Source organism: Malaclemys terrapin, chromosome 20, assembly GCF_027887155.1.
Source record: "Malaclemys terrapin pileata isolate rMalTer1 chromosome 20, rMalTer1.hap1, whole genome shotgun sequence".
Taxonomy (NCBI): domain Eukaryota; kingdom Metazoa; phylum Chordata; order Testudines; family Emydidae; genus Malaclemys; species Malaclemys terrapin.
Window position 1 is genome coordinate 14700000 of NC_071524.1, and position 26647 is coordinate 14726646.

The 26647-nt window shown below is 52.7% G+C and overlaps 1 protein-coding gene across 1 annotated transcript in view; it reads left to right on the plus strand.

The window, feature by feature from the left end:
- NPAS1 (neuronal PAS domain protein 1) overlaps nt 1–26551 on the plus strand; it is a 94138-nt gene extending 67587 nt beyond the window's left edge. Inside the window, exons 6-12 of the mRNA XM_054009740.1 lie at nt 3541–3721; nt 5454–5569; nt 6300–6496; nt 7027–7133; nt 11359–11506; nt 17663–17769; nt 21660–26551. Coding sequence (XP_053865715.1) covers nt 3541–3721; nt 5454–5569; nt 6300–6496; nt 7027–7133; nt 11359–11506; nt 17663–17769; nt 21660–22924 — 2121 coding nt within the window. The 3' untranslated portion in view covers nt 22925–26551. The remainder of the gene's footprint in view (nt 1–3540; nt 3722–5453; nt 5570–6299; nt 6497–7026; nt 7134–11358; nt 11507–17662; nt 17770–21659) is intronic.
- Nucleotides 26552–26647: the final 96 nt, after the last annotated feature.

A 26647-nucleotide genomic window follows, 5' to 3' on the forward strand; every position in this document is an offset into this window, starting at 1 on the left:
CCTTGTGCTGCATAGACACAGCACGAGACAGTCCCTGCCCTGAAGAGCTCACAGTCCAAAGGGTAGAAGGGGAAACTGAGGCACAGAGCAGGGAAGGGACTTGCCCCAGGTCACACAACAGGACTCCTGCAGTCTGCCCCTGGTTCTGGGAAGAGAGTGGGGGTCTGGTGGTTAATGCAGGGGGCAGGAAGTCAGGACTCCATGGATTTTCCACACCTGATTCTGCCACTGACTCACTGTGTAACCTTAGGTGCCTTCCTCACTCTATGCCTCAGTTTCCCTATAAGTGAAAGAGGGTTAAGTGCTTTGAGAGCCTCTGGCCCATGCACGGAGGGCACCAAGGAACCTGGCTGGGGCATAGTTTAAGCTGCACATCAGGGTTTCACTGAGAGCTCCCCAGGGCCTCCGTGTCTGAGACAGATCGCGGGCGCTTTTAATGCATCCCCAGCGAGCACGGCAGACCCAGAGCCAACCCCAGGCAAGGAGAAGGCAGCCTTTGATACCGCCGTCAGTGCTGATGGAGAGGACCTTGCCGCAGGCTTTGGGGGAAGGGGGGGTGGCTCATGGTTCTGAGGCAAGGAATTGGATCGGGGCTGCTGGGCACCCCCCCTCCCTCCCCCATCTGGGGAGAATTTCAGCCACTCCCCCGACCTCATTCCAGCGCTGTATTATCCAGCCTCATTCATGGAGGGGCATCTCCCATCCCTCCCCCCAACACGCACACAGTCCAGCTCCCCTTCCTTCCCTCCCATCTCCCCCCTGGAAAGATCTCTTTGTCTTCAGCCCTTTCTTTCTTTCTTTCTTTCTTTCTTTCTTTCTTTCTTTCTTTCTTTCTTTCTTTCTTTCCCCTCCACGCCATGCTCCTTTCTCACACATGCACCCCCCCGTCCTCAGCTGGACAGATAAACCCCTCCCTTTCTGCCCTGCCCAGTGCCCAATCCCCTCTAGCAGCAGCCGTGCTGAGACCATGCTGCCAGCTGGGGTAGTGGCTAACACACAGGCCTGGGAGCCCTTGGCCCAGTCCCTGCACCTCACTTCCCCTGAGCGTGAAAACGGGAGCAGGAGTTTGCCTCTAGGTGCGCCGCTCTCTAGGCTCTTCCATGGCTCCCATCCCGGTGGCGTCCGGGCACCTCCGATGAGTAACTGTGACCACGGCGATCTCTCTCCTGCCCTTCCCTGCAGGCACGAAGGCGGCGTGAGACTGAATTCCTCAAGCGCTTTGAGGTCTTGGGGGCAAAATGGCAAAGGGGCCAGTTGCAGCCATTGCCACTGGCTCAGGGTACCCAGCCTTTGCCCTTCATAGACATTAATTAATTCTTATGACCCCCCCCCCGGGCAAGGTATTATCCTTCCTTATCTTGGGGTAAACTGAGGCACGCAGTGATGACATGGAGTGCACCAGCTTCCCTTCTCCAAATCAGTGGCAGAACCCAGGAATCCCAGCTCACAGTGACCTGGTGTAGCCACTAAAGCACACTCCCCTCCCAGAGCTGGGGCTAGAACCCAGGTGTCCGGCATCCCTGCTGTAACCACTAGACCCACTCTCCTCCCAGCGTGGAGAATATTATGATTTTTTAGAACATGGTAGCGCCTAGAAGCCATGATTGTGGACTAAGACCCCCCCTCCTTGTGCTAGGTGCGGTACATTTTATTGCTATTAGGTGTATTATGGTAGTGCCCAAAAGCCCCAGTCATAGACTAAGACCCCCTTTGTGCTAGGTGCTGTACATTTTAGTGCTATTAGGTGGTATTGCGGTAGCACATGGGAGCCCCAGTCACGGGCTAAGACCCTCATTGCGCTAGGTGCAGTACGAACACAGAACACAAAGGCAACCCCTACCCCAGCCCATAAATCCTGTTTCCCAGTCTCTCCTCCCGCCCCCCGTTCTATCCGACTAGGCCATGCTGTCTGTGGGCTCGGCTGCCCCCCCCCCCCCCCACACACGTAGCACACCGCTCCCGAGGGTGGCGTCAGTCTGCTACACAGCATTGGTCCTTAGCCTGTCTCCAGCTGCCGCCTTGGCAGCCCGGGCTTGCTCCTTTCCGCTTTTAATGAGGCTCAGCCCTCCGGAAAGCCCCCGAACCCTGGAGGCGAAGAAAAGAGCTTGGCATGATTATTTATTGATCCTCCCTCTTCATTATGTGGTGGGAAACGTTAACCCGAAGCGCTGACCTTCAGTATTCCAACGGGACGACGCCGCTCCCGGGCAGGCTGGCACGGTGATGAGGGCACTGCCCCTTCCTTTGCAGGCGGCGCGGAGGTCACTCCGGCTGACCTCGCTCTGGCTGGTGCCGTGTGTGTGTGTCTGGGGGGACGGGGAGGGGGGGGGCCTTTAGAACAGGCACTCCACCCCGCGGTTTATTGCATTAGCCGAGGGTGAGAGCCAGGCCTGGTTGACAGGAGAGGGGGCAGGCAACTGTGTCTCTCGGGGACCACTGAGGGATTGCTGCTTGGCAGTCTCACCTCACAACCCTGCTGGGTTTGTGCCCTCGCCAAGGAGCAATCCACGCCTAGGCAACACGGGCCTGGAAGGGGCCTCCTGGAGCATCGGGGCCAGTCCCTGCCATCCCATCAGATCAGTCCAGTCAGAAATGTATCACGCGCCATCAGCTAACCAGCAGACCTGCCAAACCCACGGGAAAAAACGCAGACATTGGGCTTGGTTTTGGCTTAATTGGCTTGTGAGTTGCTTGTTGGCTAATTTTTGGCTTGTAGCTTGTTACATGTTTGGCTTGTAGCTTGTTGCTTCTTGTTTTTTGATCGGCTCTCAGCAAGCAGGGGCGGGGGGGGGGGCGGGAGAGAGTCAGGGGTTCACAGCGGGCCCACCACAGGCCCTGACTGCACGCCGGGGGGATCTAGTCACAGAGTATGGGGGGGTCTTAGGGATTGGCTTGCTTTGAAATGCGATTATCTTGATTTTTGGCTTATTGTGAAAGTCGGGTGGGTGCTTATTTACCACATGAAAGGTGGCAACTGTGCTAACGAGTTAGGTTATTTGCCCCCTCTTGGTGGGGTGGGGGGGTGAGGCTGTCTCTGAGTCAGATCGCTGGGGCTTTTAATCACATCCTGGCAAGCCTTCCAGCGCACAGTCCAGGGGAGGAGAAGCCTGTCTGTGAGACAACAGCATGTTCTGATCGAGGGGACCTTGCTGGGGTTCACCCTCCTCCGTCGCCCCTGTGGCTGGATCCCATTACTGGTTATGCAGATGGTAGTAGCGCCTAGTAGCCCATGGTGCCAGGGGCTGTACAGACACAGAACAGAGACAATCTCCTGATCTTGCTCCTCTCTGATGGCTGTCTGGAAGGGCAGCACCGGGGCCTGGCTTAGAAAGGTGGGGAGGGGAGAAGCCAGGTGACTCGGCCAAGGGCTGGGTGGGTCTGTCAGCCGGCTCGGTGTTAGATGCATCGGGCGTGAGTCCCGCGGGGGATGGTCCCAGGTGCTGGGATCCTGGAGGGGAACAACCCCAGCTAGCCTCTCTCTCCCCCCAAATAGGGGAGCCCAGCTCTGACTCCCCCCCACCCATCTCTGTTGTCTTCTAGGTGGAGCTGACAGGCAGCAGCTTCTTTGACTACATCCATCCCGGAGATCACCCGGAGGTCGCCGAGCAACTGGGGCTCAAGCCGCCTTTCGACGCTGTTGGCTCCCCACCGGGGAGCCAGAAACCCCCAGGCCTCACCGGGGCCAGCTCGTCCTCCTCCCTGAACGAGGCCTCTGAGCCCGGTAAAGCCGCTTCTCTTGCTTGACCAGAAACAGCTTGTGGACCCATCCCCTACCCCCAACCCTCTGCCTCTGCCCCAGGGCTGCGACAAGAACCCAGCAGTCCCAAATGCCCAGTCCCCCCTGCTGTAACCACTAGACCCTCGCTCCCATCCCGCTAGGTATAGAACCCAGGAGTCCTGATTCTCAGTCCCCCCCCTGCTCTAACCACTAGACCCTCGCGCCCATCCCGCCAGGTATAGAACCCAGGAGTCCTGATTCTCAGTCCCCCCCTGCTCTAATCACTAGACCCCGCTCCTGTCCCAGAGCTGGGGGTGGAACCCAGAAGTCCTGACCCCCTGCCCTCTCTGCTCTAACCACTGGACTCCCCACTCTCTCTCCCCTCATCTCCCCCTTCTTCCTTTCTCCCTTCCCCAGTCTCTCTCTCCCCTTTCCTCTCCCTTCTCCCTTTCTTTTCCTCTTCTTTCTTGGTCTCCAACCCCTTCCCCCCCCTTTTGTCCCCCGCCCCGCTCCCCGAGCCTTGGAATTCCCAGCCCTTTGTCACCTTCATGTGTGAGCTGCTTCCCTGGGGAGGATAGGAGCCCAAACTCTGTGCTGGCTGGTTATTCACTCAGTCTCACCTGGCCCCCGCCAGCCGCCTTCACACAGGGGTTGTGGGTGTCCATCCCCCTCTCCCCGCCCCGTCCCCCCACAACCACACCAGGGCCGTGTGGAGGAGCCGGCATCCAGGAGCCTGGTGGGTGGCGAGAAATGAAAGGGAATCTTCAGTCGCCTTCCATCTCATTTGATATCCGTCTGCTTGGCTTTTATCTGGGGAACCTTTAAAAGATTTATACGAAGCAGGAGCGTAAAAGAGAATGAGATATAAAGCTGAGCCCGGAGCACGCTCTGCCTCCCCAGACAGAAAGCAGACAGCGGCCCGTCCTCTGCATTGCTGGGGAGTGCAGATCGGTGCAGGTGTAGGGGGGAGACGTGTGCTCCTGGAGGGAGGGGGTTCCACTGGGGATGGGTGCTATTCTTAAGGGGGGGGGGGAGTTGCAAGCCAGAAAGATGAGGGGCACAGAGTCTTAGCGAAACGGCTGCTCCCAAATTACAATAGATGGGCAGGTGTTTGCATACAGGGGTCGCGGAATTGGGTTTCGAAGGGATCTGTTCCCAGAGGGTCGGACCTGTGGGGTTTGGGGGCTTGGTGGATTATTTCGAGATCGGGGAGATGACCCGATGGGACCAGTTAAACCAAAGATTCCCCAGCATAAGAGCCAGGAGATGACCAAGGCTGGGGTCTGGGAGAGAGATGTAGCAGCTGAGTGGGGTATGCTGGAGGCTCTCCCCTTGTGGGGTGGATGACGGTCATCGGGATTGCTGGGCGCCAAGGGCAAGTGCCACACCGAGGTGGGGCACAAGGGAGCTTGGGATGAGCGGGTTGCAGGAGTGACGCCTGAGAGGCCGTGCAAGATGACACAGCCCCCTGCCCCTGCTCCAGCAGGAAAACAGACTCCTCCCCCATCCCTGCAGGAGGCCACCTGCTTTTTGAATCTGGGGCAGCCCGCCTCACGCCTACAGGGCCGTGGAAGTGGTCGCACCTCAGTTATTTGAGGGCCAGCCTCTCTCTGACAAAGGCCACGCCCCTCATGGTGATTAGCCAGAGCCCCGAGTGGAGGACCACGCCCCCTTCGCGCTGTGTGGCGTGCCGGGTGCCTGACCAATGACGCTGATCGCGCCGTGTCCATCTCAGATCCCACCGGCTCCCACGCCCCCCCCAAGCACGACGCCCTGGAACGATCCTTCTTCGTCCGTATGAAATCCACCCTGACCAAGAGAGGGCTGCACGTGAAGACTTCGGGCTACAAGGTAAAGGCGCCTAAGAGTGTGGTCTGCCACGTGCAGTGATCTTAAATCCCAAAACCCTTCTGTTAGCAAGTGGGAACATACCTCCTCCCCAGTGTCTTCCCACTGAGACTGATGGTGTGGGGAGGATCAGATCTGTGTCTCTTTCTCTCCCCACCCTATCCCCAGCTCCTTACTCCCAAAGGCCTGATTGATCAATTTCAATGCAAATACCAGAAGCCTCCCTCCTTCCCCGCTAGCTAATCAGCTCTACTGAGCCTGGGTCATTTTCTCCTGTTCAGGCCTCCCCGCAGGCCCTGCCCGATGCTCCGCTGCCCACTGTCCAAGGTGTGAATGGTTAATGCCAGCCTTTCCTGCTCTCCCCTTCCCTCCCCGTGGCCGGCCGCTCTGCAACAGTGCACGAGTTCAAAGGGATCCAGGAGCCCGTGGCAGCTGGATCGGCGCCAGCAGGAGGCACCGTGTGTCAGGAATCAGGGCCTGCAGCAGAACCAGTCTCGAGGGCAGCTGGGCTGGAGTAGGTTGCCTGATTGGCTGACTCCTGCTCTAACCACTAGGCATGACTGCCCATATCCCGCTCTCTGACCCCTTAGCTCCCTTTAACTCATTCCTGGCACGGCCCTGGCGTTAGGGGCCCAGACTCTCGGTCAGTGGTACGGCACAGTGAATAAATGTTCCCCACCCATATACATCCCTCTCTCTTTCTCTCCGACTCCCCCACTCCCGCCACACACAGGTGATTCACGTTACTGGCCGTCTCCGTACCCGCCTGCCATCCTTCTCCCACGCCCATTCGGTCCTCAGCCGAGTCCTGGGGCTGGTGGCCCTGGCCCACACGCTGCCGCCTTCCACGCTCAGCGAGGTGCGCATCGAGTGCCACATGTTTGTGTTCCGGGTCAACATGGATCTGCAGATCGTGTACTGCGAGAGCAGGTGGGTCCAGGGGCAGACGGCTGGGTCCGGAGTGACTCGGTTGGTGTCAGTGGCGTTAGGGCCAGATTCTGTGCACAGTCATCTGGGAGTAAATCTGGAGTCAGTGCAGTGATAAAATTGGCCTGTGCCTTTTATTTTGGCCTCAGGTTAATACCTGATACAGCCTTGTATTCTGGGATTCTCTCTCACCCTGCTACAAGGGATCCGTTCCGTTTCTGGGAGCCAGGGCCCCAACTGGTGTGAAGCCACCATCGCCCCATTGGCGTTGATGGGGCTAGATCCCCAGCTGGTGTGAATCGGCTGTCACTCCATTAGAGTCAATAGACCCCCCAGCTGCGCCAATACACCCATGCTCAGGATCTGGGCCCCTACCATCCAATAGCATCTTGGTGCATGGCAGGTCGGCACCCCTTCCTAGCCAGGCTCTATGCCGGGACGGGGGACAGTGGCGTGCAGCTAGTCCACCCTTTCCCATCTCTCTCTGCTTCTCCCTGCCTTTATAACTCCCCCTACCTCTCCTCCGCCCACAGGATCAGCGATTATATGGACCTATGCCCCTCGGAGCTGGTAGGGAAAAACTGCTACCAGTTTATCCATGGCGAGGACGTGGAAGGAATCCGGCAGAGCCACCTGGACTGTAAGCATCCTAGTTAAGGTCCCCTGCTCTGGTTTGCTCCAGCTCTTCCTCCCTCCGGGGTGAAGGGTCCATGTCACGTTGGTGGGGACAGGAATATAAAGGGACGTTTCAGAACCCAGAGGGCAGGGCTCTCTGCTGGATTTCCTAGCTTGTAAATGTCATCAGCCAGATGCAGGAAGTGCTGTGGGAACGAGGCACTGGGCACCCAGGAGACCAGCCTTTGAGTGCCACATCCCCAGCACGCGTCTCTTTAAAAAAAACCCTCTGTGCCTCAGTTTTCCCCATCTGTACAATGAGGTTAATCATCCTTCCTTGGTCTGTTTCGACTGTCAGCTTTTCGGGGTGGGGACTGTCTCTCCCTGGGGGTGTGGGTCCAGCCCCTGGCACAACAAGGTGCTACCGTGGCACACAGCAAGTTGTGCCTGCGTGCTGGATGGCTCCGGGTTCCGAGTGCAAAGGAAAGTTGTGTCCCCATCCTCTCCTGGGATACTTGCGGAATTGTCTCTGCCAATGGATTCTTCTCCCCCGTCACCTCCTCTGCAGGAGATGCCCCCACCCTCTAGCTCTTTGTCATGCGCGTCTTTTTGTTCCGCTTGGGTAAAACTGCCTGCGCCGATCTGGGTCTAAACTGCTTCTCTCCAGTGTCAGGAGCACCTCCAAAGACCAAGTTGCCTCTTTTTGAACTCCGGCTGAGTCAGGTTTGCCTTGAGAGGGTTCTAGTCCTGCCTGGGTTGGGTGCTCTCCTTGGCAAAGCGGCTGGCTGTGCGGCATGCGCTCTGTCCATAGCTGGATTTCCTCCACGTGGGCGTGTGGCACTGTCTGTCCAGCAAGAGCTGCCATCAGACCTGTCCTTTCCCCAGCAGACCTCATGTGCTGAATCCCAGGCACGTCTTGCCGAGCCCCAAGGTTCTTCGTAAACTGCAAATTGTCCCAATGGCTAAAATTACTCATTTAAAACTTGACACCGTATTTCCAGTCTGAATGTGTCTGGCTTCCACTTCCAGCCACTGGATCATGTTCGACCTTCCTCTGCTAGACTGCAGAGCCCATTTGTAAATATTTGTCCCCCAGGTAGATACTTTTCAGAGTAGCAGCCATGTTAGTCTGTATCCGCAAAAAGAACAGGAGGACTTGTGGCACCTTAGAGACTAACAAATTTATTAGAGCATAAGCTTTCATGGACTACAGCCCACTTCTTCGGATGCATATAGAGTGGAACATATATTGAGGAGATATATATACGCACATACAGAGAGCATGAACAGGTGGGAGTTGTCTTACCAACTCTGAGAGGCCAATTAATTAAGAGAAAAAAAACTTTCAACTGTCTGTACTGGGCTATCTTGATTATCACTTCAAAAGTTTTTTTTCTCTTACTTAATTGGCCTCGCAGAGTTGGTAAGACAACTCCCACCTGTTCATGCGCTCTGTATGTGCGTATATATATCTCCTCAATATATGTTCCACTCTATATACATCCGAAGAAGTGGGCTGTAGCCCACGAAAGCTTATGCTCTAATAAATTTGTTAGTCTCTAAGGTGCCACAAGTCCTCCTGTTCTTTTTGCAGGCAGATACTGATAGACTGGAATCAAGTCACCCCTTAACCTTAAGTTAAATAGCTTGAGCTCCTTGAGTCTTATCACTATAAGGCAGGTGTTCGAATCTTTTAATCATTCTTGCGGCTCTTCTCTGACCCCTCTCCAATTCATCAGCCTCCTTCTTGAATTGTGGGCACCAGAACCAGACACAGGATTCCAGCAGTGGCTGCACCAGGGCCAAACACAGACATAAAATAACCTCTCTGCTCCTATCTGAGATTCCCCTTTTTCTACATCCCAGGTTCGCATTAGATCTTTTGGCCCCAGTGTCGCACTGTGAGCTCATGTTCAGCTGATTATCCAAATGTTTTTCAGAGCCCCTCCTTCCAAAGGCTAGAGTCCCCCATCCTGTAGTACGGCCAACGGTCTTTGTTCCCAGATGTATCCATTGACATTTAGCCGTGTTAAAACGCTTGTGCCCCGTTTACCAAGCGATCCAGATCGCTCTGTATCAGCAATTTGTCCTCTTTGTTATTTACCACTCCCCCAATTTTTGTGTCATTTCAGTGGTGATTTTTATGTTTTCTTCCAGGTCACTGATAACAAAATGTGAAATAGTGTAGGGCCAAGAACTGATCCCTGTGGGACCTCACTGGAAAGACACCTGTTGGATGAGGGTTTCCTGTTTACAATTATATTTTGAGATCTATCAGTTAGCCAGTTTTTCATCCAGTATGTTAAACTGGGGTTGATAGTTCCTTACCCAATGCTGATCTGGCTTTGGAGAAGTCCAAGCAGGTGCCCAGAATGGGCTGTGTATCAGCAAGGGGGTGCAAGACACCTAGGGGAATATCGCAACGCCCTTGTCTCCAGGGATGGATTTGGTCTGTGTTGTGTGTATCGATGCACTAGCAGGCAATGGTTATGCCCCTGGGCAGGCAGGCTAATAGCAACCCTACCAAGCTAAGGAGTGTTGGGTTTGCTCAGTTCATGGATGGGTGCCCTCCCGGGATCACTTAGGGCGCTACAGGGAATAGTGTTCATGGCGAGTTAGGGAGCATGCTGCTCCCAGCTGATGCTGACCTCAGTGCCCCAGTGCGGTGCTGTAGGAAGTGGTTGATAACTTTAAGGAGCGCTGAGTCGGCACTGACCCCGTTGCCCCAGTGCGGTGCTAGGGGGCGCTGTGCTGCAGGGGCTGCCATGAGTGACACAGCAGGGGGCGCTCTCTCCTCTGAGTCAGTGCTGACCCCAACATGGGGAGCGGGTGCTCAGCAGGGGGCGCTCTCCCTTTGCAGTCAGGGCTGGCCTTGCTATCTTTCAAATCGGATCCTGACCCTTTGTGATCATTAAAGATCCGCTGAACCTCCCTGTCAGAATCCGAGCATTTAACCCCTGCTTGTCCAGGCGAGATCCCAACCCTGGCGATTAAACCACTCCCCTCCAGTTTCAACTGGACGCAGGATTCTTTCTACACTTCCTAGCCTAAACTGCAAGGCAGATGTTCAAACAACTGCTGCATCCCACCCTAGAGAGGGAGCAGCTGGACTAGGGTCTTTATGAGCAGGCATGAAAGCTGCTTTGGATGAAAGGTGCAATCCGTTATTAATAATAACTAGCCCTTAACCTATCAAACCTTTGGGGTGGGCCCTGGTGTGTGCTATGGAGTCAGACAGCTTCAAAAGCCAGAAGGGACCACTGAGATCATAGCAATGTCGGGCTGGAAGGGACCTTGAGACGTCATCACGTCCAGCCCCCTGCACCGAAGCAGGACCAAGTAAACTTAGACCAGCCCTGAAGTCTGTTCTTAAAAATCTCCAATGAAGGGGATCCCACAACCTCCCTTGGACGCCTGTTCCGGAGCTTAACTCCCCCGAGTTAGAAAGTTTGTCCTAATATCTCACCTCAATCTCCCTCGCTGCAGATTAAGCCCATTATGTCTTGTCCTACCGCCAATGGACACGGAGAGCACGTGATCGTTATCCTCTTTATAACAGGCCTTAAAATATTTGGTCGTCTACTCTGACCTCCTGTCTAACATGGGCCATAGGAATGCCCTGAATTAATTCCGGTTTGAACTAGCGCAGATCTCTTATAAAAAACCATCCAGTCTTCACTGAACACTTGCCAGTGATGGGGAATCCACCACTGCCCTTGGTCAATCTCATTGTTAAAAACTGACACCTTATTTCCAGTCTGAATTTGTCCAGCTTCCACATCCAGCCATTGGATTGTGTTAGTCATTCCTCCGCTAGACAGCAGCGCCCATGATCAAATATTTGTTCCCCGTATGGTTACTGATAGGCTGGGGTCAAGTCGCCCTTTAACCTTCTCTTTGTTAAGCTAAACAGATTGCGCTCCTGGAGAATCTCACTTTAAGGCAGGTTTTCCAATCCTTTGTATCATTCTCGTGACTTTTCTCTGGCCCCTCTTCAGTTGATCGACATCCAGCTTGAATTGGGGACATCAGCACTGGAGAGAGATGAAAGGGGCCACAGAGACATCCGAGATGATGACAAGCTGGATAAACCATTAAGGAGCCGTGGCTGTGACAAGTGGGACTGTACCTTTCCTGGGATCTTGAGCGGGGAGGGGGTAAAAGCCCCTTTCTTGGCTGTCTGTGCTCATGAGAGAGGGGAAGGGGTGGGGCCTGGCAGCCTTCAGCTAACGAACTTCTTTTTCAATTAGTGTTGAAAAAAGGCCAGGTCGTGACCCGCTATTACCGCTGGCTGCAGAAGAACGGGGGCTTTGTGTGGATTCAGTCCTGTGCCACCATCTCGGTCAATATCAAGAACCCCAGCGAGAAGAATATGGTCTGGGTCAATTACATCCTCAGGTGAGAACACGTGGCTGGGTTGGAACAAACCAGCAAGCGTCCGAAGAGGGGCGTCGCTGTTCCACGCGCTGCGGCGATAGGGATAGATGCGCAGACCCTCCTGCTCCAAAAACTCAAGCAGCTGCCGCCCACTGAGTTCCGGGGCAATCCCCATTAACTGCTGGCTTTGTAGGGTCTAGGACACACAGGTGAGCTGTTCTGAGTTCATCCAGGAGAGGGCAATGCTGTGTGCGCAGGCTGTCTGAGGATCCCAAAGCACTGTATGATGAACTACTGTTTGGATTGTGGTAGCCGGCACTCAGGACCAGTGCTGGGCTGTGTTCCCTGGAAGCTGCACAGGGCAGGAGAGATTGAAGTGCCGCCCAGCCGACAGCATGTGTTTGGGTGCCCCTCTCTCCACCTGCTGCTCCCTCCTGCAGCTGCTCCCAGGACCATCCTGCTGGCTGTGCGGGGAGGGGGAAGGGTGCTGATGTCAGGGTGTCCCCCTCCCCACCCCAGCCCCTGTAACCCATCTCTGCAGAGCAGGGCAGAGGGGACACAGCTGGACTCAGGACTGGGAGCTGCTTGCTGCAGGGAAGGGTGAGTGGCTGAGTGCCTTTCTTAAAGAGACAGTGCACTGTTTCTTGAGATTTCCCCAACAGCCAGCTCACACAGTGTCTGTCTGTCTGTTTAACACACACACACACTCTCTCTCTCTCTCCCCCTGCCCATGTACCCCATCTTGCGTAGCAGAGGAGAGGAGACAACAGGGCTCAGGACAGAGCAGGAGAGCTTTCAGTGAGTGTCTTAAAGAGACAGAGCAGGGCATCTCAGAAATTTTTCCAGCAGCCAGCATACACGCTGTCTCTCTCTCTCTCTTACACACACAGAGTCTCTGTGACACACACACACAGAGTCTGTATCACACTGTGACACACTGTCTCTCTCACACATACATCTCTGTTGCACATGCTCTGTCACACACACTCTGTCTCACACACACACACAGCCTTTGTGTCATGCACACACACTATCTCTGTGTCACACACACACACTGTCATGCACACACAAACACTGTCTGTGTCACACACATACTGTGTCAAACACTGTCTCTGTGTCACACACACACACACACTGTCTCTGTGTCACACTCACCTCCCACCACATACCTGTATTATTGTTGTTACTTCTTGGTACTTCCTGCAATGCACGTACATTCTCTGTAATTTTACTCTTCCAAAGTGTGTTATTTTAGTGTTTTGACTGGTCTGTGCATTTCATCATTTTTATTTCTCTTACACTTACATTTCATTCTTTGAGTAGTGAGTTCTAAAATGCCTAACCTGTCCTGGCTGGAGTAATTATCCCTATTTAACTTTTTAAAACTATATAGTATGTCTAGGTTTTTTTGTTTCTACTGGTGGTGCACATCCACACATACCTCAGTGCACATAAAATTTATTCCGCACGTGGATGGAAAAAATTAGAGGGAACATTGCTGGGTAAACACATAGGAGGGGATAGGCTCTATAGGCAGTAAATGACCTAGCCTCCCAATCCCCATGGAAAGTGGGGGCAGTATTTACTAGCTTCGTTGTAAACTGAGGCATGTAGTCATGTGGTGACTTGCCCACGGTCAGACTGTGGCCAAGTTGGGAATAGAACCCAGGAGTTCTGCCCCACAGCCCCCCCTTGCTCTAACCACACTCCCCTCACCCTTGCTCTAATCTCTAGACTATGCGCCCACCTGAAGCTGGGAACGGAACCCAGCAGTCCTGCCTCCTAGTCTAGTGCGTTGCCCATCAGATCCAGCCAGGCTGGCTGATGGTTTTGTGAGTGTTTTAGTGATTAATACTCTTCATTGCAGCAGTTCCTGGTAGACAAGGCTGTTTTAGCGGCATAGGCTATTAAATGCTGAGAGAAGCAGCAAACCTGATTGAAAACCTCCTTTGCCCCCATCCCATTCCAGCAGGGCTGTAATTTGTTGAGAAATATTTCTCTACAGCTGCAGAGTGTGGAAGACACCCTGGGAAATGTGATCTGAGACCAGCAGGTAGCTGCCAGTTCTATCTGTACTGTCCACCTCCCTGCTGGGGATGCAGGGGGAAAACTGCATCGCCTACTGTCCTGCCCTGATAGACACGCAGAGCTGTGCATCTCTGCTGGGCCCCACTCGCATGTAGTCCAGGCACCTGTTTGCCCAGGTATAGGAACAGAGGCCCTCAAAGGTGTTTCGGGGCCTAACTCGCATTGAAATCAAAGGAGTCGGGTGCCTAAATACAGTCGTCTACAGTAACACTTAGAATCCCCGGTTGAGGTCACATGTGGAAATGGAGGCACAGGGAGAGGAAATGACATGCACAGTGCCACAACACAGAGGGGCATAGAACCCTGGAGTCCTGACTCCCAGCTCTCTTCTGTTCTAACCACTAGACCCCACTCCTCTCCCTGAGTTGGGAACAGAACCCAGGAGTCCTGGCGTCCAGCCTCCCTGCTCTAACCACTAGATACCACTCCCCTCCCTGAATTGGGAGCAGAACCCAGGAGTCCTGGCGTCCAGCCTCCCTGCTCTAACCACTAGATAACATTCCCCTCCCTGCGTTGGCACTAGAACCCAGAAGTCCTGGCTCCCAGCCCCCTCTGCTCTAGACACTAGACCCCAGACCCCACTCAGAGCCCCTAACCTGTGCTGAGAGCTTCACAAACCCACAGTAAAAGATAGTGGGAGGGGGGAAAACAGAGGCAAGCCCCAGATCCTCAAAGGCATTTAGGGGGCCTAACTTCCACTGATTTCTGTGGGAGGATCCAGGATACCAAGTGACTTGTCCGGCTTACCCCGCAGCGCTAGGCCTAGAATCTAGGTCTCCTAACACAGTACGTCTACAGAGCACCTGGAAGAAGGCTAATGGCATTTTGGGTTGTATAAGTAGGGGCATTGCCAGCAGATCGAGGGACGTGATCATTCCCCTCTATTTGGCACTGGTGAGACCTCATCTGGAGTACTGTGTCCAGTTTTGGGCCCCACACTCCAAGGAGGATGTGGAAAAATTGGAGAGAGTCCAGCGGAGGGCAACAAAAATGATGAGGGGGCTGGGACACATGACTTACGAGGAGAGGCTGAGGGAACTGGGATGTTTAGTCTGCAGAAGAGAAGAGTGAGGGGGGAGTTGATAGCTGCTTTCAACTACCTGAAGGGGGGTTCCAAAGAGGATGGAGCTCAGCTGTTCTCAGTGGTGTTGAAGCCAGGGCCGGCTCCAGGCACCAGCAAAGGAAGCAGGTGCTCGGGGCGGCCAATGGAAAGGAGCGGCACGTCTGGGTCTTCGGCGGCAATTCGACGGCGGGTGCCTCAGTCCCTCTCGGAGCGAAGGACCCGCCACCGAATTGCCGCCAAAGAATGAAGCGGCGCGGTAGAGCTGCCGCCGAAGTGCCGCCGATCACGGCTTTATCTTTTTTTTTTCCCCGCTTCGCCGCTTGGGGTGGCGAAAAAGCTGGAGCTGGCCCTGGTTGAAGCTAGACAAATTCAGGTGAAAATGAAGGTGTATGTTTTTAACGGTGAAATTAACCATCGGAACAACTCACCCAGGGTCGGGGTGGATTCTCCATCACGGACCATTTTTAAATCAAGACGGGCTGTTTTTCTAAAAGCTCTGCCCTAGGAATGGTATGGGGGCCATTCTCTGGCCTGGGTTATGCAGGGGGGTCAGACTAGATCAGTGGTTCTCAAACTTTTGTACTGGTGACCCCTTTCATATAGCAAACCTCTGAGTTTGACCCCCCCTTATCAATTAAACACTTTTAAATATATTTAACACCATTATAAACACTGGAGGCAAAGCGGGGTTTGGGGTGGAGGCTGACAGCTCACAATCCCCCATGTAATAACCTCGATCCCCTGTTTGAGAACCCTGGACTAGATGATCACAATGGTCCCTTCTGGCTTTGGAGTCTAGAAATTTTGGTCACTGGCCTCCTGTAGCTTCAGAGAACAGCTCTGAGCAAACATCGCAGGGTGGGTGTGGCACTGCAAAAAATCACCACTTGTCTGGAGTGTCTCCCCCACCTGCACCATTAAAGCAACTCCAGAATTATACACTTTCTCTGGCGAGGAGAGGGGTTTTTTTTATATCTAAAATAAATTAATATATGAATGACTACAACAGATGGTTATTAATGGCTGTTTTTTTTCCCCTGCTAAAGCAAAAGGAGCTATTATTATGCTAATCCTGTAAGTAATTACAGATACCAGTGTATGATTTGTCAGGGTGATTAGTATTTTAGTTAATTAGTGCTGTAATTACAGAGACTAATTAACTTTCTCTCAGCCTTCCTGGAATGGAAACTTATTTACTTTCTTTTCGCTGGGAAGCAGCACATGATGAATGATGAGGCGAGGCACGGGGGACCCTCCCCGTCCCACCCCGGACTGGGCCCACTGTCAGCAGGTCGTTCTCAGGGGTGCGCTCCTGTAGCTAGCCTCTCCCAGCCTCCCCAGTCATGCGCCCTGGCTGGGCTAGATTGGAAGGGTGGGGGAGACCAGCTAGTGCTATATGGGATGGGATTGTGATTTACAGAGCGGGTTTGGGGGATTCAGGACTCCTGGGTTCTTTGGCTAACCCTGGGAGGACAGTGCAACCCAGTGATTAGTTCTCTTCCTATATATAGCAGGACGTGGCTAGTGGCTAGAGAAGGGGACCAGGATGCCTGGGTTCTCCTCTCAGCTGAGAGCGAGGGGGAGCCCGATGCTTTGAATAGCATGTGTCCTGTTTCACCTTCTGCAAGATGATGGGGGGTCATCATGGCTACCTTGTAGGGCTGCTGGCTTAATTACTGTTAATAAAGTGCTTCGGGATCCTTGGATTGAAGTTGATACAGACGTGGAGGAGGGTGGGCCAATTTCACTCCTGGTGTAGCACAATTTACCTCAAGGGAGTTACCCTGGCCAGCAGTGACACTATGGGTGTTACACCAGGGGAGAACTTGGCCCTGTGCTTTTCCCCTTCCTCCCCGCTCCGAGCTCTGGCAGAGCCGTTTGCAGGGGACGGCTCATTTGAATCGGATCCAACTCTGCCCGTCCATAAACAATGAAACCCCAAAGCTGGCTGTTTTCTAAAAGAGAGAGCTTGCGATTTCCAATCTGTCCTTGTTTGTTCTTGGACAATAAGGTGCTAGCCCTAGTGGAGTTGTTTTGCAGAGACCAGCCTGCAGGTGGCTGGCTGTGTCAGCTTGAAATCAAGTTTTCCTTCTTCGGTTCTTTTGTTAGGGGCTCAGTTGGTTTAATTTCATGGCCTCCCGGCAGGCTTAGCAATCTACCAAGGATCAGCCCACACTGCTCTGTCTCCTTTGGGAGGCCCTTTCTAGGGTGGCTTGAGGGATAGGAGTACTACACTGGGCCACAAGAGATCTGGTTTAAATTCTCAGCTCCATCACAAACTGCCTGTGACCTTGGGCAAGTTACTTAGACCCTGAGTCCACCCTTTCCATGGCGCTCACATTTTCAAAGGTGGCACCTAAACCCATGGGCACCTAAATCTCCTAGGTGCCTACGGGCTTGTCTGTACAGAGACACTCAGGGATGGTCTAAATGAGACGATTAGATCGACTCAGCTACATCGCTCAGGGATGTGAAAAATTCACACCCCTAAGAGACATAGTTAAGTCAACATAAACTCCAGTGCAGACAGCGCTAGATTGGCAAGGTGGATTTACTACAGGTGTACCGCTGTGCAGTTTCTAAGTGTAGACATAGTTTCAGGAAAGTTTAGTCTGAATTCACTTTTAAAATGGACTAGTTTAACTGCACTAAACCCCTCTGTGGATGCTCTTATCCAGAATTAAAATGGACTTAATTCGATTTAGCTGAATTCACTTCCAAAGTGAAATAGAACCCAGGAGTCCTGACTCCCAGCCCGGCCTGCTCTAACCACTAGACCCCACTCCACTCCCAGAGCTGGGGATAGAACCCAGGAGTCCTGAGTCCCAGTCATCCCACCGTGCTCTAACCACTCGCCTTCCAGACCCTGAATTCAAACCCAGGAGTCTTGGCTCTTAGTTCCCTGCTCTAATCACTAGCCCATACTGCCTCCCACGGGACCTAAGCTTGTGCTACAGAAATCCCATCAGGGGAGGGAACAACCTGATCTGTTGTTTCTCTGATTTACTTTTGCCAAACCCTTTTAGCAAACCCGAGTATAAGAACACGGCCCTGGACATCTTCCAGCTGCCTGGGATTCCAGCCCGACAGACCGATGCCTCCGACGTGTCCGACTTGGAACCTGACTTCAAAGGTAAAAGCCCTGGCCAGATTGCGACCGAGCCAGAGACAGGATGTTCTGGTAGCACCTGCCTCATTCCGGGGACCATAGGTTACCAATGCCCTGATCGGTGCGGCAGGGCTCCAACTCACTGCTGCAGTGCGATGGGTATTTTAGCTTTGGCTTTGCCAATATACCCACTATGAAGGAATTAACTCAGGGGAGTTCTCTGGCCTGCGTCACACAGCGAGGTCAGACTAGATGATCACAGTGGTCCCTTCAGGCCTTACAATCTATGAATGTCCCAGACTGGGAGTCCCAGCCCCATCTCTGTCGGTGAGCGGAGGGGGCTCTTCTAAGCCATTCCTAGCCCCATTGCGGCTCTGGGAGGTTCAGTGATGCACGGGGTGGGGGGCTATTCAGAAAGGAGTTCTCTCCCTTCTAAGTCATGATGCCAGAGGGCATCCCGTTGTGGTTCGGGGGGGTGCTGTGTTATGGGAGATTTGGGCTTGCAGATAAGGGGTAAAAATGAAGCCCTGACTTCATGATCATTAAGGATCATTTTCATCAGCAACCTGAGGGCATTTCCTCATATGGCGTAAATCAGCCAAGCTCGGACTGCCGCAGAGCTCCAGTGATTCACACACATTAACCCCCTGTGTCCTGGCCAAATTCCAGTTTGGGCAAGAACTAATCCTTCTACAATTTCAAATACATGGGGGGGTTCATGTTTCCTTCCTTGCCTGTCTACGGCTTTTAACAGGCTGCTGCATCCAACCCCAGAGGTAGCTGCATTTCAGGGAGGGGTGAAATACGTCATCTCTCCTACCCATTGTGGGGGCAAGGATCATGGGCCTTTCTGACTGAATGCTTGTAAGGTGCTTTAAGAGCCTCAGGGGAAGGATGCCACAGCAGAGCAAAGCATCGTTAATTTCACTCCGGACACAGCCTCATCTTAATTAACCTCTCTTGGCATATGATAAATTATATCATAGGGTCATGCTCTGAGAGAGCATAGTGTGGCAGCCCCAAGAGCGGAGCCTTTGCTAGAGGGTCAGATTGTGTGCGTGTCGGGGGAGGTGGATTTCCAGGAACGGTAGAAACTTTGGAGCAGCAGATAAATTCCTGCTGCTCACCAACACTCAGTGCTAGCGTTCTTCGCTTGCCGGGCTCCCCTTGACAGCCTCCCAGGTAGCAGCACGCACAACGCAGGAGCAATCTTCACCCCTCTCAACTGCTTCTCATTTGAGGATCTCAAAGCATTTTACAGGCATAAATTAATGCCACCTCTTGGGACATAAGGAACTATTGTCCCCACAGGAGAGAACAGAACCCAGGAGTCCTGGCTCCCACTTTCCCTTTCTAACCACCACCTCTCAGCCCTCACTTCTAGCTTTCAAATCTGACAGCGCCTTGGTAGGGCTCGCTGGAGCCCCCAGGCTCACAGGGCTAAAGCTGGGGGAAACATCAGGTTTGCCCTAGTCATAATGAATTCCATGCACCCTCCTCCTCATCGACTCATAGTCTATCAGGGTTGGAAGGGACTTCAGGAGGTATCTAGTCCAACCCCCTGCTCAAAGCAGGAACACTTCCCATGCTGCACTGGAAGCCAGATCAGTGTATCAGACCCTATGCATGTGCCAATGTACGGTCTGCCAGGGTCCTACTCGGTCATCACCACTCTCCCACTTGGTCATCACCACTCTCCCAGCGAACACCAAGGACCCCCTCCGGCTGGCCTACTTGAAAGATACTCAACCCTTGCCTTTCACTCTCACCAGTTGCTAAAATCCTCCACTATTATTCTTAGGTGTATTACGGTAGCGCCTAGGAGCCCCAGTGAGAGACGAGAACCCCATTGTGCTAGTTGATTGCTATTAGGTGTATTATGGTAGCCCCAGTCACATGCCAGGGCCCCACTGTGGTAGGTGCTGTCCAAACACAGCCCCAAAGAGCTGATGGTCCCACTATAAGACAGGAGACACCAGATGGGGACAGATGAATAGGGGAGCACGGGGAACTGTCTGAGACCGTGTTAGTTGCTTCCTTAAAAGCTGACAATAGTCACCCCCCAACCTAAACAGCTCTCCACTCCCGCCCAGCCTCTCTCCCTCCCCATGTGTTACTGTAGTTAGGCGAGTACGGAACCCTGTGCCTCTTACTTCAGCCAGTGACCTGCAAAGCCTGGTGTGTATGCGAAATCCAGAGCAGGCAGCGCTACCGTGACTGAGTGGAGGGTAGGCCCACAGCCTAGTGGCAGGGTGTGACTGTGCCAGAATACAGTATTAAATTGGTCGAAAGTTTCCTGGCAAAACAGTTTTCAGATGAAAAATTAGGCTTTTGCGGAAACAAAATTTATCACACTGAGGGTCTGCGTCCTGTGGAAAACTTAAATTTTGCATCAAAAAAACAAACTAGTTCATCCAAAATCAGAAGTATTTTGATTTGGCTATGCTACCACAGAGCCTCATGGGAGTTGTAGTTTGGTTGTCTCGTGTCCCCATTCTCCTGTATGGGCTGGGATCCCTGGCCAGACCACATCTCTCATGATGCACCACAGCTAAGGACTCCCATGGTGCATGACCTCCCTTCTGTAAGGGGCAAGACCCTGATGCATCGTGGGAGATGTCATCCAACAGCGAGCCTGGCCAATAGAGACTAGAAGCAGGTGGCACTCAAAGTACAACTCCCATGAGGCACTGTGGCCGTATTTCTAAATAGATTTTTTTTTTCCAGATGAAATTTTTTGGTATTCAAATCTGATGTGGAAAAAATTAAATGCGCTGTAGAAAACTTAGACAAAATAATTTACTGTGTTGTTTTTAGGCTTGGCAGAATTCAAGTTTTATAATTTCAACACCTATTAAATTTTAAAAATGCTTAAAATAATCAATTAAAATTTTCAAATTTGTGAGAAACTTCGGGGTGTCAGACAACTATTTATTGACATTAGACATTGAAATTCAAAACGTTCAAGCGTTATGTCTGTCAAAACCCATTGTCAAAATCTGCTAAGTAGCCTTAAATCAAACTGTAATAAATTCTCTGGCACCATTTTTCTTACTTTGCCTATCTGTACATTTCTATTAACATGGATGGAAATATTATTTCATTGGTTTGCGTGTGAAGATGGTGAAATCAGCATTTACCTACAAAAAACTAATCCTTCCAAATCTAGTTGTTTTTAATTTAAAAAAATCCATGGAAAATACCCATTTTCTGACCAGCTCTACGTGTAGGGAAGAAACCAGCACTGGCCCGTGGTGAGGAATGGAGTAGATGGGACCCGAACAGCATTTCCCCATCTCCAATGCACTGCCCTAGAGATAGGATCCAAGTTTGGGCCCTTAACCAGCCCAGAGCATGAAGGAATCCTAATTGCACTGAAGCTACAGACAACCCTAGAGACAGGCAGGTTGGGCTAGTGATTAGTGCATTGGGTCGCCTGGGTTCTAGTCCTGGTTCTGATACAGCGTGACCTCGGCCCCCTGCTCAGCATCTTGGTTTTTCCATCTAGCAGAGGTGGTGAGCACTGCGACGCTAGGAACCGGTGTTGTAATACTCGGATGGAAGAAAAGTACAATCTTATTAAGGGAGCTAATCTTTTCCTCTCTTCTTTGGCCATGAGGCTGGGAATCCGATCCATCCTGGCAGGAGGGACACAGTCTAAGAGGAATCATGCCGCGTTGACTTTGCATTGCCGGTTTGCCCTGAGGTTGTGATCATTAGCTGCCCTGCTGGTAGGAAGCAGCTATAAAGTGGGCTATAACTCCCATTAGATGTCGCTCTGGAAAAATGTTTTGTTAGATAAAATAAACCCATCACCTGCTGGCAGAAAGCAGCTAGGTGGAGTTTAACAACCTCCGTCCAGATCCCTTGCTGAGTAGGCTACTCCTGAATCACTTTCTCTTCTTCCCTTCCAGAGAGTGACCATGGGCCGGAACACAAGCAGGGGAACCAGTTTCTGCCCAAAGCGGCTGGGGCCTTGGCCAAAGCTTACTCCCGGAGCAGCCCGGATGACGGGGCCCGTTGCTCCATGGCGGAGAATGATGCCAGCAGCCCGGAAACGAGCTACAAGGATGAGGAGGTGTCGGAAGGAGCTGGGGTAAGCGACGCCGAGAGCAGGCGCAGGGGGCCCCGGAGCAAACGGATCAAGCTGGAGTTCCAGCCGGAGAGCCCCCCCCGGGAGGCCTCGCTCGTCAGCACCGAGGAGTCGGACAGCGGCAGCGAGGAGGAGCCTGATCTCCCGCCCCAGAGGGTGGCGCTGGAGAGGAGGGTGAATGGGTACAATATGGCGGCAGGGCGGAACGCGGGGCCGAGCCGGCCCTGCACATCAGAGTTCGCCTCTGTCATCCAGACCCAGAGGAGCTACCCACCGAAAGCCAGCGCGGCGCTTAGCATTAAGACAGAGCAGAGCCAGGCTCCCAAGTACGACAAGGCCGCCCTGTGGACCTACCCCTCTGCCCGGGATGCCCTCCACGAGGGACCCCCCTACACTGTGAGCAAAGCACTTAGCCTGGAGAAGCCCATTCTGAGGCAAGCCACTTCCCACTTGTACGTCTCCATCCCGGACTCTGTCCTCACCCCTCCCGAGATGGACAGCAGCGGGGGCCTGGCCAAGGCCCCCTTCAGCACCTCTCCCCGGGCTATGCTGCCAGCCCCCTCAGCTGAAACGCTCTCCCCCCCGCTCTCGGGCTCACCGTGCGAGGAAAGGGCCACGTCAACGCCCTTTGCCCCCCTGGTCTATCCTGGCGAGATGGAGGCGCTCCAGCGGTTCCACGCGGGGAACGTGGTCCTCCCGCTGGTGCACCAGCTCGGCGGGCACCACGGCATCGCCAGCACCACAGGCTCCCAGAGCCTCTACACCACCAGCACTATCCGATACGCCCCAGCCGACGTGACCCTGGCTGTGCCAGGCAGTGTGCTGCCTGCCTCCCACGCAATCAACCTCATGGACATCGGCAGCGCGGAGTCCAAGACCTCCATGGAACTCATGTACCACCACATCCAGCGGCTCAACATGGTGGCGCCGTTTGGGAACTCAGCAAGCGCCACCGGTTTGGCGCAGATTTCGGGCGCTGCGGGGGGCGTTTTCACGGCCGCCGAATCCTTGTTCTCTACGCTGCCCTTCTCCGTGGCCAGCGGCGGCATCCACAGCCTGTCAGCCGCAGAGCGCAAAGAGGACTAAGTCAAGCAGCGGCCCTGAAGGCGTCTCGTTAGACGTGCCACCCTGAACTGACTCTGCACTGAGCTCTGCGCTGAAGTCCGTGCTCCTTTGAAACTCATCTCGGGGGCTCACGACCGCAGGAGCTGCTGGATGTTTCAGCAGGGAAAAAAAAAATCTTTATTCTGGAATCAATCCTCGTGTCTCATTCCCCTCCCCCACGACTAAATCACAGCACAAATCAGTATTCTGCTCCCTGCTTCATAGCTTTACGCTTCTGGGCCAGATGCTCCTGTTACGCTGGTGTAAATCCAAAGCGGGTCCATGAGTTACTCCAGATTTACACCAGAGAACAGAATCTGCACTTTTAAAAAAATCAGCTACCCTTTGTGGAAAAGCCAGAATCACAGCAAGCATCGGCTCACCCCCACCTTCCTGATTTATATCTTTAAAAGCAGGAGGAGTTTCCTTCCCCTCTTTGCCTTTTCTCCCATTAATGCATAATGGTGCATGGGAAGAAAGGACGCTTTGCACTCATGACGTGGCCCGGTTTCCGTCGGCTGATTTACAGCAGGAGAGGATCTGGCCCCTAGTACTTTTCCAGCTTCACAATGCTGTATAAACGTTAATCAATCCGTACTGCCAGACACTTATTATGGAGCTGAACATCATCCCGATTGTTGAGGCTGGGGGCCAGATTCTGTTCCTCTTCTGTTACACGGGGGTAAAATCTGGAGTGATTCCAGGGTGACCAAGAGCAGAATAGGGTTTGGGGAAGCCAGGACCCTGAGAGAGCAACGTAAATTGGAGCAAACGGATGCAGCTTCCTTGGAAATCTGTGGGGTTAAGTGCGGCGGGGAGGGCGTGAGTAGCAAAGTGAGTTGCTTATTCTGATCGGCGGGGAAGGCAAAATGAGGTGACTTACACCCTCTCCATAGCTGCGTTAATGTGTAAGACAATGTGCCCCTCCCTCATCACCTCCTCTTTATCTTACCGCCTCCAGGTGGCTGCTTCTCTTACGCCTCCCAACCCTGTTGGCCTCTTCCACATAGCTGCAGGTCAGACTAATTGGCCACTTATGCCTGTTTTCTGATCCACCGAGCAGTTTGGCCCAGCGCTCTGTAAGGGCTAACTATGCTTAAGTGCTTTTCCCTGCAGATTTTTAACAAAATAAAGAGAGTGCTTTGCTCTTTGGGCGTGGGCGACAGGGGATGGATCACTTGGTGATTGCCTCTTCTGTTCATTCCCTCTGGGGCACCTGGCATTGGCTGCTGTCAGAAGACAGGATACTGGGCTAGATGGACCTTTGGTCTGACCCAGTACGGCCGTTCTTATGTTCTTTGGCCAGGCCTTCTGCTACCCTGCTCTGTGCCAGCAGCAAACTTCCTTTTATTCCTCCCTAGGAGGAGGGGGGGATTGGTAAAAAGAGGCTTCTCCCTCAACTCCACTGGGTGTTTTTCTCCTATTCAAGGAAGGATGAATGGAAGCTGGATACAAAGAAAAGGGTTTCCAGGTTGCTCTGGCGGCTTGGCTGGAGAGTTCCTGTTCTTCTCATTACCATCATCTTCACTGCAGGGCCTTTTTCCTAAGAGGGGGTGAGCCCTCTCCCCAGCTTCGGCACTTGGTCCTGAATCAAACACTAGCTGTGCTCAGCTGAAATCCGGCCCGCACAACCGCAAATTGCATTTGCTTTTAAGCTAGAGCAAGAGCATTTGCACTCACCTATCTCTCAAATGTTGCTTAAGATACTCGATAAGCGCTTAAATGGTCATTTGACCAGAGTGTGTAAGAACAACGGTGATCTGTGGTTAGGGCTTCCACCCACAGTCCAGTCCCCCGATTCCTCTCTTTATTTATCCAAAAGGGAACAACTTCAAGAGGAGAATCTGAGAGCCTGACATCGGAATAGCTCATTGGTTAGGGCACATCTGAAAGATGGGAGACCCCTGTTCAAATCCTCTCTCACCATCTGGTCTCCCACACCCCCGGTGAGTGCTCTGACCACTAAGTTAAAAGCTATAAAGTGGGCAGCCTCACCTTCTTGTCTGGCCAGATTTGAATAGGACCCAAGCAGGTAGGTGTGCTTGGAGCACGCCCAGCGGCTCAGGACTCGCAAGCAAACGCCTGTCTTCCTCAGGTGTGTAGATCATGCTGGGGCCTGGGCATGAGATGGACATCCAGATGCCTTGAATGAGGCATCGGGCATATACCCAGAGGCAGAAACGTGGGTACCCAGGGAACATTTAGGCATTGAGTTTAGGCAACCACAGAGTTATGCCAAGCAGGGGGGGTTGTGGATTGGGATGATGCCCGACTCAGAGATTTAGATGCCTAAATGCCTTTGTAGATCTGGGCTGTAGTTCAGCCAAGTCATTGGAGGCTATGCGGATTTACTGTAGTCCCTTATTCCTTGAAGTGTATTTAGAGCTGTGGGAGTGACAGCCCTGCCAACTGAAGTCTAATCATGAGCAGAGGCCGGGTCGGGTCCCTATTTCTCACACTGTCCCCTGCCACGGTGCCTCACCCGTGCCCTGGTAAGCCCACCCACTAGGGATGAGGACAAGTTCCATTTCTGTGGTCTGTTCAATCCATGGCTTTTGCACTGAGATTGCCAAGAGGGGGAATTGCAGTGGGGCCACCTAGGAACTAAATGGAGATCAACTAATTTCCCAGATCACCGCACACCAGTGAGCATTGTTCATGGTCACGCTGGGCTGGATTTGAACCAGTGACTAGTTTGACAGGCTGGCATTGTGCTACAGAGCTTCTTCCAAGCAATCCACCCCCTCCCCTTGCAAACACAGCACTTCAACTGAACGAGCCAACAAAAATAAGCCCTCAGGGTGGTGCCAGAGCCACCTCTGAACCCCTTCCTTCCCGCAAGCTAGGAGAACAAAAGGATGCAAAGAGACAACTCCATTGGCTGCACTTAAAAAGGTAAACTGATGTCATGACTTTTAGCACTTATTAAAAAAAAGAGATTTGTATAATTCTGTTAAACAAAACCCCACCCCCCAAACAGTAGCGCTTGTATGCCATGTTCTTTTTCTGTAACTTTTGCTGAAGGATCTCTGTGTGTTTTTTTAATTTTTCCATTCCCCTTCGTCCGATGAAGGTAGCTTCCATCGTTGACTGGGTGTTGTCATTGCGGCTGCTTTCTGCAGTCCAAGATTTCAATGAAAATAAAATTAAAAAAATAAAAAATAAATAAGGAATCAACTTGTTTCTCCCCTTTCGGTTTAATGAGAAGAAACCATGAAACGAATGAAAGGCCACGAACAGCCGCAGAACGTGTCCGGTGAGCAGCATAAACAGCACCCAGAGAGACACAGGGCTCAGGGGAGATGGAAACCCATTGTGAACAACCAAGGATTTGATTGTCAAAGGTGCTGGCACCCACAACTGTTGCCAGTTCCAATGGGAGCTGTGGGTGCATGCCACCTTGGAAAATCAGGCCATTTGCTTGTAAACATGCCTTAAATTGGGGAGTGGGTTTCGGTTTGGTATCAGGGAATTCAGACACATGTCCACCCCTGCCTCTAGAGCAGAGGCCCAGAAGCTGTCAGTCAACAACCCACTCTCTGTGAAGAAGCACCCACTGTATTTTCAATGATGACTGGATCGGCTGGGTATTTGCTAGCAGATTTAAAGGAGAATGGAAGTGATTTTCACAAGAGCAAAACTCACTGCGTCAAACTTTCCAAAGCTGTGCTTCAGAATACCTGAAAAGGTTTCAGACTGACAGGC